Here is a 10,159-nt window from a genome sequence, read left to right on the forward strand (position 1 = left end):
AATGGGGTCAGTGGGGTTAATGGGGTCTATGGGCGCTATGGGGTCAATGGGGGCATTGGGGTCTATGGGGTCAATGGGGGCTATGGGGGTATTGAGGTCAATGGGGGCTATGGGGTCAATGGGGGCTATGGGGGTAATGGGGTCAATGGGGGCTATGGGGGTATTGGGGTCAATGGGGCAAAATGAACCTGTCCGACGAGGTGGATCTGGAGGACTGTTTCCTATAGGGCCCTATTGGGGTCAATGGGGATGATGGGGGCTATGGGGGCTATGGGGTTAATGGTGGCAATGGGGTCAATAGGGGTATTGGGGTTAATGGGGGTATTGGGGTGTATGGGGGTGATGGGGTCTATGGGGTCAATGGGGGCATTGGGGGTAATGGGGGCTATGGACACTATGGGGTCAATGGGGGCATTGGGGTCTATGGGGTCAATGGGGGTATTGGGGGCTATGGGGTCAATGGGGGCTATGGGGTCAATGGGGTCTATGGGCTCAATAGGGGTATTGGGGTCTATGGGCGCTATGGGGTCAATGGGGCTATGGGGTCAATGGGGGTATTGGGGTCTATGGGCGCTATGGGGTCAATGGGGCTATGGGGTCAATGGGGGTATTGGGGTCTATGGGGTCAATGGGGGTATTGGGGGCAGTGGGGGCTATGGGGTCAATGGGGGCTATGGGGGCTATGGGGTGAATGGGGTCAGTGGGGGCTATGGGGGCTATGGGGGTATTGGGGTCAGTAGGGCAAAATGAACCTGTCCGACGAGGTGGATCTGGAGGACTGTATCCTATAGGGGGATATAGGGTCAATGGGGCTATGGGGTCAATGGGGGTAATGGGGGCTATGGGGTCAATAGGGGTAATGGGGGCTATGGGGACTATGGGATCAATAGGGGTATTGGGGTCAATGGGGGCTATGGGGGTATTGGGGGTCAGTGGGGGCTATGGGGTCAATGGGGGCTATGGGGTCAATAGGGGTATTGGGGTCAATGGGGGCATTGGGGTCTATGGGGGCTATGGGGGTATTGGGGTCAATGGGGGTATTGGGGTCAGTGGGGGCATTGGGGGTAATGGGGTCAATAGGGGTATTGGGGTCAATGGGGACTATGGGGTTAATGGGGGCTATGGGGTGAATGGGGTCAGTGGGGGCTATGGGGGCTATGGGGGCATTGGGGTCTATGGGGGCATTGGGGTCTATGGGGGCTATGGGGGTAATGGGGGCAATGGGGTCAATGGGGGATATGGGGTCAATAGGGGTATTGGGGTAATGGAGGATATGGGGTCAATGGGGTCAATAGGGGTATTGGGGGTAATGGGGGCATTGGGGTCAGTGGGGGCTATGGGGTCAATGGGGGCATTGGGGTCTATGGGGGCTATGGGGTCAATAGGAACCCATTGGGGTGAATGGGGTCAATGGGGACCCATTGGGGTCTATGAGGTCAGTGGGGTCTATGGGGCAAAATGAACCTGTCCGAGGAGGTGGATCTCGAGGACTGTATCCTATAGGGGGATATAGGGTCAATGGGGCTATGGGGTCAATAGGGGTATTGGGGTTAATGGGGGTATTGGGGTGTATGGGGGTGATGGGGTCTATGGGGTCAATGGGGCCTATGGGGTCAGTGAGGGCTATGGGGTCAATGGGGGTCTATGAGGTCAATAGGAACCCATTGGGGTCTATGGGGTCAATGGGGACCCATTGGGGTCAATGGGGTCAATGGGGACCCATTGGGGTCTATGGGGTTAATGGGGACCCAGTGGGGGTATGGGGTCAGTGGGGGCTATGGGGGTATTGGGGTCTATGGGCGCTATGGGGTCAATGGGGGCTATGGGGTCTATGGGGGCTATGGGGTGAATGGGGTGAATGGGGTCTATGGGGCCAATAGTGACACTGGGGTCTATGGGGGCTATGGGGTCTATGGGGGTAATGGGAGTATTGGGGTCAGTGGGGGCATTGGGGGTAATGGGGACATTGGGGTCAATGGGGGCTATGGGGTCAATGGGGGTATTGGGGTCTATGGGCGCTATGGGGTCAATGGGGACATTGGGGTCAATGGGGGCTATGGGGACTATAGGGACCCATTGGGGTCTATGGGGTCAGTGGGGTCAATTGGGTTCAATGGGGTCAATAGGGACCCATTGGGGTCTGTGGGGTCTATGGGGACCCATTGGGGTCTATGGGGTCAATGGGGGCTATGGGGTCTATGGAGTCAATAGGGGCATTGGGGGTAATGGGGTCAATGGGGGTATTGGTGTCAATAGGGACCCATTGGGGTCAATGGGGTCAATGGGGCCATTGGGGTCAATGAGGAGCCCCCTCCCCCCCCCCTTTTCCTTCACCCCGACCCCCAGATGTGGCCCGACCCGATAAGATTTCGGGAGCCGACATCAACTCCATCTGCCAGGAGGTGGGTTATGGGGGATATGGGGTGTGATATGGGGTGGGATATGGGGGGATATGGGGTCCCTATGGGGCTCTATGGGGCTCTATGGGGTCCCTATGGGGCTCTGTGGGGTCTATGGGGTCCCTATGGAGCTCTATGGGGTCCCTATGGGGTTCTATAGGTCTCTGTGGGGTCTATGGGGTCCCTATGGGGGGATATGGGAGCTCTATGGGGTCCCTATGGGGTTCTATAGGTCTCTATGGGGTCCCTATGGGGTTCTATAGGGCTCTATGGGGTCCCTGTGAGGCTCTGTGGGGTTCTATAGGTCTCTATGGGGCTCTATGGGGTCCCTATGGGGGGATATGGGGGCTCTATGGGGTCCCTGTGGGTCTCTATGGGGTCCCTATGGGGTTCTATGGGGCTCTGTGGGTCTCTATTGGGTCCCTGTGGGGTTCTATAGGGCTCTATGGGGCTCTATGGGGTCCCTGTGGGTCTCTATGGGGTCCCTATGGGGTTCTATAGGTCTCTATGGGGCTCTATGGGGTCCCTATGGGGTTCTATAGGTCTCTATGGGGCTCTATGGGGTCTCTATGGGGTTCTATAAGGCTCTATGGGGTCCCTGTGGGTCTCTATGGGGTCCCTATGGGGTTCTATAGGTCTCTATGGGGTCCCTATGGGGTTCTGTAGGGCTCTGTGGGTCTCTGTGGGGTCCCTATGGGGTTCTATAGGCCTCTATGGGGTCCCTGTGGGTCTCTATGTGGTTCTATAGGTCTCTATGGGGTCTATGGGGTCCCTGTGGGTCTCTATGGGGTCCCTATGGGGTTCTATAGGGCTCTATGGGGTCTATGGGGTCCCTGTGGGTCTCTATGTTGTCCCTATGGGGCTCTATAGGGCTCTGTGGGGTCTCTTTGGGGTCTCTATGGGGTCCCTGTGGGTCTCTATGGGGTCCCTATGGGGTTCTATAGGGCTCTGTGGGGCTCTATGGGGTCCCTATGGGGGGATATGGGGGCTCTATGGGGTTGGGATATGGGGGGTATGGGTAGAAATGGCATCACAATGCCGTATTGATGACGTCACAATGGGGGCTCATTATGACGTCACAATGGGGCCATTATGACATCACAATGGGGGCCGTTATGACGTCACAATGGGGGCCGTGATGACGTCACAATGGGTTCCCGTGATGACGTCACGCAGGGCGGGATGCTGGCGGTGCGCGAGAACCGTTACATCGTGTTGGCCAAGGACTTTGAGAAGGCCTACAAGAGCGTCATCAGGAAGGACGAGCAGGAGCACGAGTTCTACAAGTGATCTATGGGGAGATGTGGGGCGCTATGGGGCCCTATGGGGTGATATGGGGCACTATGGGGCACTATGGGGTGATATGGGGCGATATGGGGTGATATGGGGCCCTATAGGGTGAGAAGGCCTACAAGAGCGTCATCAGGAAGGACGAGCAGGAGCACGAGTTCTACAAGTGATCTATGGGGAGATGTGGGGTGATATGGGGCGATATGGGGTCATATGGGGCACTATGGGGTCATATGGGGTGATATGGGGCCCTATAGGGTGAGAAGGCCTACAAGAGCGTCATCAGGAAGGACGAGCAGGAGCACGAGTTCTACAAGTGATCTGTGGGGAGATGTGGGGCGCTACAGTGTCCTATGGGGTGATATGGGGTGATATGGGGCCCTATGGGGCTCTATGGGGTAATACAGAGCATGAGTTCTACAAGTGATCTGTGGGGTGATATGGGGTCATATGGGGTCATATGGGGTGATATGGGGTCCTACAGTGTCCTATGGGGCTCTATAGGGCCCTATGGGGCGATATGGGGTGATATGGGGCACTATGGGGCTATATGGGGTGATATGGGGTGATATGGGGCGCTATGGGGTGATATGGGGTGATATGGGGCCCTATAGGGTGAGAAGGCCTACAAGAGCGTCATCAGGAAGGACGAGCAGGAGCACGAGTTCTACAAGTGATCTGTGGGGAGATGTGGGGTGATATGGGGTCATATGGGGCGATATGGGGTGATATGGGGTCCTACAGTGTCCTATGGGGTGATATGGGGCTCTATGGAGTCCTACAGAGCACGAGTTCTACAAGTGATCTGTGGGGCGATGTGGGGCGCTATGGGGTGATATGGGGTCATATGGGGTGATATGGGGTGATATGGGGTGATATGGGGCCCTATAGGGTGAGAAGGCCTACAAGAGCGTCATCAGGAAGGACGAGCAGGAGCACGAGTTCTACAAGTGATCTATGGGGCGATGTGGGGCGATATGGGGCAATATGGGGTCATATGGGGCACTATGGGGTGATATGGGGTGATATGGGGCACTATGGGGTGAGAAGGCCTACAAGAGCGTCATCAGGAAGGACGAGCAGGAGCACGAGTTCTACAAGTGATCTGTGGGGCAATATGGGGTCATATGGGGCACTATGGGGTGATACGGGGTGATATGGGGTGATACGGGGTGATATGGGGTGATATGGGGCCCTATAGGGTGAGAAGGCCTACAAGAGCGTCATCAGGAAGGACGAGCAGGAGCACGAGTTCTACAAGTGATCTGTGGGGCGATGTGGGGCGCTATGGGGCGCTATGGGGTCATATGGGGCCCTATAGGGCTCTATGGGGTGATATGGGGTCATATGGGATCCTACAGTGTCCTATGGGGCTCTATGGGGTAATACAGAGCATGAGTTCTACAAGTGATCTGTGGGGCCCTATGGGGCGCTATGGGGCAATATGGGGTCATATGGGGCGCTATGGGGCGATATGGGGTGATATGGGGTGATATGGGGCCCTATAGGGTGAGAAGGCCTACAAGAGCGTCATCAGGAAGGACGAGCAGGAGCACGAGTTCTACAAGTGATCTGTGGGGCAATGTGGGGCGCTATGGGGTGATATGGGGCACTATGGGGTGATATGGGGTGATATGGGGTGATATGGGGCCCTATAGGGTGAGAAGGCCTACAAGAGCGTCATCAGGAAGGACGAGCAGGAGCACGAGTTCTACAAGTGATCTATGGGGCGATGTGGGGCGATATGGGGCGATATGGGGTCATATGGGGTCATATGGGGCGATATGGGGTCCTACAGTGTCCTATGGGGTGATATGGGGCTCTATGGGGTGATATGGGGTGATATGGGGCCCTACAGCATCCTATGGGGCGATATGGGGTCCTACAGTGTCCTATAGGGCTCTATGGGGTGATATGGGGCCCTATAGGGTGATATGGGGTGATACAGGGCCCTATAGGGCTCTATGGGGTCCTACAGTGTCCTATGGGGCGATATGGGGTGATACAGTGTCCTATGGGGCTCTATGGGGTGATATGGGGTCCTACAGTGTCCTATAGGGCTCTATGGGGCGCTGTGGGGTGATATGGGACACTGTGGGGCACTATGGGATGATATGGGGTCCTACAGTGTCCTATGGGGTCTCTATGAGGTGATATGAGGTTCTATGGGACACTATGGAGCTCTATGGGGCAATATGGGGCCCTATAGGGCTCTATGGGGTGATGTGGGGCTCTATGGGGCCCTATGGGGTTTGTATGGGGCTCTGTGGGGTCCTACACTGTCCTGTGGGGTGATATGGGGTGGTATGGGGCTCTATGAGGTTCCTATGGGGCTCTATGGGGCCTTACAGTGTTCTATGGGGCTCTATGGGGTGATATGCAGCCCTATGGGGTGATATGGGGTCCTATAGTGTCCTGTGGGGCCCTATGGGGTGATATGGGGTCCTATAGTGTCCTGTGGGGCCCTATGGGGTGATATGGGGCGCTGTGCAGCCCTATGGGGCACTGTGGAGTGGTCCAATAAAGTTCAGCCATTGGCCAGCATTGCTTCAGAGTGGATGGATGGGGAGTTATGGGGTCTGTGGGGTCTATGGGGTCTGTGGGGACACATTGGGGTCTATGGGGTCAATTGGAGTCTATGGGGTCAATGGGGCCATTGGGATCAATAGGGACCCATTAGGGTCTATGGGGTCTATGGGGCCAATGAGGTCATTGGGGTCTATGGGGTCAATTGGAGTCAATGGAGCCTATGGGGTCTATGGGGACAATGGGGTCAATTGGAATCAATGGGGTCTATGGGGTCTATGGGATCTATGGGGTCAATGGGGCCATTGGGATCAATGGGGTCTATGGGGTCAATGGGGTCACATTGGGATCTATGGGGTCAATTGGAATCAATGGGGTCTATGGGGTCAATGGGGTCTGTGGGGTCAATGGAGCCTATGGGGTCAATGGGGACATTGGGGTCAATGGGGTCACACTGGGGTCTATGGGATCAATGGGGCCATTGGGATCAATAGGGACATGTGGGGATCTATGGGGTCAATTGGGGTCAATGGGGTCAATTGGAATCAATGGGGTCTATGGGGTCAATGGGGAAATTGGGGTCTATGGGGTCTGTGGGGACATTGGGATCTATGGGGACCCATTAGGGTCTATGGGGTCTATGGGGCCAGTTGGAGTCAATGGAGCCTATGGGGTCTATGGGATCAATGGGGTCAATTGGAATCAATGGGGTCTATGGGGTCAATGGGGTCATTGGGGTCTATGGGGTTAATTGGAGTCAATGGGGTCTATGGGATCTATGGGGTCACATTGGGATCTATGGGGTCAATTGGAATCAATGGGGTCTATGGGGTCAATGGGGTCTATGGGGTCAATGGGGCCATTGGGATCAATGGGGAGCCATTGGGGTCTATGGGGTCAATTGGAGTCAATGGAGCCTATGGGGTCTATGGGGACAATGGGGTCAATTGGAATCAATGGGGTCAATGGGGCCATTGGGATCAATGGGGTCTATGGGGTCAATGGGGTCACATTGGGATCTATGGGGTCAATTGGAATCAATGGGGTCATATGGGGTCATATGGGATCCTACAGTGTCCTATGGGGCTCTATGGGGCCATATGGGGTGATATGGGGTGAGAAGGCCTACAAGAGCATCATCAGGAAGGACGAGCAGGAGCACGAGTTCTACAAGTGATCTGTGGGGAGATGTGGGGTGATATGGGGTGATATGGGGCACTATAGGGCTCTGTGGGGTGATACGGGGTCATATGGGATCCTACAGTGTCCTATGGGGCTCTATGGGGTAATACAGAGCATGAGTTCTACAAGTGATCTGTGGGGCGATGTGGGACGCTATGGGGCAATATGGGGTCATATGGGGTCCTACAGTGTCCTATGGGGCTCTATGGGGCCCTATGGGGTGATATGGGGCCCTATGGGGTGATATGGGGCACTATGGGGTGATATGGGGTGATATGGGGCCCTATAGGGTGAGAAGGCCTACAAGAGCGTCATCAGGAAGGACGAGCAGGAGCACGAGTTCTACAAGTGATCTATGGGGAGATGTGGGGCGATATGGGGTGATATGGGGTCATATGGGGTGATATGGGGTCATATGGGGTCATATGGGGTGATATGGGGTGATATGGGGCCCTATAGGGTGAGAAGGCCTACAAGAGCGTCATCAGGAAGGACGAGCAGGAGCACGAGTTCTACAAGTGATCTATGGGGAGATGTGGGGCGATATGGGGCGATATGGGGTCATATGGGGCCCTATAGGGTGATATGGGGCCCTACAAGTGATCTGTGGGGCCCTATGGGGTGATATGGGGTGATATGGGGTCCTACAAAGCACGAGTTCTACAAGTGATCTGGGGGGCGATGTGGGGCGATATGGGGCCCTATAGGGCTCTGTGGGGTCCTACAGTGTCCTATGGGGTGATATGGGGTGATATGGGGTCCTACAATGTCCTATGGGGCGATATGGGGCCCTATAGGGCTCTATGGGGTCCTACAGAGCACGAGTTCTACAAGTGATATGGGGGGGGCGATGTGGGGCCCTATGGGGTGATATGGGACTCTATGGGGTGATATGGGGTCATATGGGGTGATATGGGGTCATATGGGATCCTACAGTGTCCTATGGGGCTCTATGGGATAATACAGAGCATGAGTTCTACAAGTGATCTGTGGGGTGATATGGGGTGATATGGGGCCCTATGGGGTGATATGGGGTCATATGGGGTGATACGGGGTCCTACAGTGTCCTATGGGGCTCTATGGGGCCCTATGGGGTGATATGGGGTCATATGGGGTCCTACAGTGTCCTATGGGGCTCTATGGGGCCCTATGGGGTGATATGGGGTGATATGGGGTGATCATATGGGGTGATATGGGGCCCTATAGGGTGAGAAGGCCTACAAGAGCGTCATCAGGAAGGACGAGCAGGAGCACGAGTTCTACAAGTGATCTATGGGGCGCTATGGGGTGATATGGGGTCATATGGGGCACTATGGGGTGATATGGGGTGGTATGGGACTCTATGGGACTCTATGGGATAATACAGAGCATGAGTTCTACAAGTGATCTATGGGGCGCTATGGGGTGATATGGGGTGATATGGGGCACTATGGGGTGATATGGGGTGATATGGGGCCCTATAGGGTGAGAAGGCCTACAAGAGCGTCATCAGGAAGGACGAGCAGGAGCACGAGTTCTACAAGTGATCTATGGGGCGATGTGGGGCGATATGGGGCGATATGGGGTCATATGGGGTCATATGGGGCCCTACAGCATCCTATGGGGCGATATGGGGTCCTACAGTGTCCTATAGGGCTCTATGGGGTGATATGGGGCCCTATAGGGTGATATGGGGTGATACAGGGCCCTATAGGGCTCTATGGGGTCCTACAGTGTCCTATGGGGCGATATGGGGTGATACAGTGTCCTATGGGGCTCTGTGGGGTGATATGGGGTGATATGGGGCCCTATAGGGCTCTGTGGGGTCCTACAGTGTCGTCTGGGGCTCTATGAGATGATATGGGGTTCTATGGGACACTATGGAGCTCTATTGGGCAATATGGGGCCCTATAGGGCTCTATGGGGTGATGTGGGGCTCTATGGGGCCCTATGGGGTTTGTATGGGGCTCTGTGGGGTCCTACACTGTCCTGTGGGGTGATATGGGGTGGTATGGGGCTCTATGAGGTTCCTATGGGGCTCTATGGGGCCTTACAGTGTTCTATGGGGCTCTATGGGGTGATATGCAGCCCTATGGGGTGATATGGGGTCCTATAGTGTCCTGTGGGGCCCTATGGGGTGATATGGGGTCCTATAGTGTCCTATGGGGCTCTATGGGGGGATATGGGGCGCTGTGCAGCCCTATGGGGCACTGTGGAGTGGTCCAATAAAGTTCAGCCATTGGCCAGCATTGCTTCAGAGTGGATGGATGGGGAGTTATGGGGTCTGTGGGGTCTATGGGGTCTGTGGGGACACATTGGGGTCTATGGGGTCAATTGGAGTCTATGGGGTCAATGGGGCCATTGGGATCAATAGGGACCCATTAGGGTCTATGGGGTCTATGGGGCCAATGAGGTCATTGGGGTCTATGGGGTCAATTGGAGTCAATGGAGCCTATGGGGTCTATGGGGACAATGGGGTCAATTGGAATCAATGGGGTCTATGGGGTCTATGGGATCTATGGGGTCAATGGGGCCATTGGGATCAATGGGGTCTATGGGGTCAATGGGGTCACATTGGGATCTATGGGGTCAATTGGAATCAATGGGGTCTATGGGGTCAATGGGGTCTGTGGGGTCAATGGAGCCTATGGGGTCTATGGGGTCATTGGGGTCTATGGGGTCAATTGGAGTCAATGGAGCCTATGGGGTCTATGGGGACAATGGGGTCAATTGGAATCAATGGGGTCTATGGGGTCTGTGGGGTCAATGGGGGCTATGGGGTT

General features: G+C 55.3%; 1 protein-coding gene across 1 annotated transcript in view; it reads left to right on the plus strand.

The window, feature by feature from the left end:
• The window catches only part of LOC107307631 (26S proteasome regulatory subunit 6B), a 32,740-nt gene extending 27,640 nt beyond the window's left edge, over positions 1 to 5,100 (plus strand). Inside the window, exons 10-11 of the mRNA XM_085533410.1 lie at positions 2,347 to 2,402; positions 3,576 to 5,100. Coding sequence (XP_085389536.1) covers positions 2,347 to 2,402; positions 3,576 to 3,689 — 170 coding nt within the window. The 3' untranslated portion in view covers positions 3,690 to 5,100. The remainder of the gene's footprint in view (positions 1 to 2,346; positions 2,403 to 3,575) is intronic.
• The last annotated feature ends 5,059 nt before the right edge of the window (positions 5,101 to 10,159 follow it).

Source organism: Coturnix japonica, unplaced genomic scaffold, assembly GCF_054131305.1.
Source record: "Coturnix japonica strain WE unplaced genomic scaffold, WE-NBRP24 Scf060, whole genome shotgun sequence".
Taxonomy (NCBI): Eukaryota; Metazoa; Chordata; class Aves; order Galliformes; family Phasianidae; genus Coturnix; species Coturnix japonica.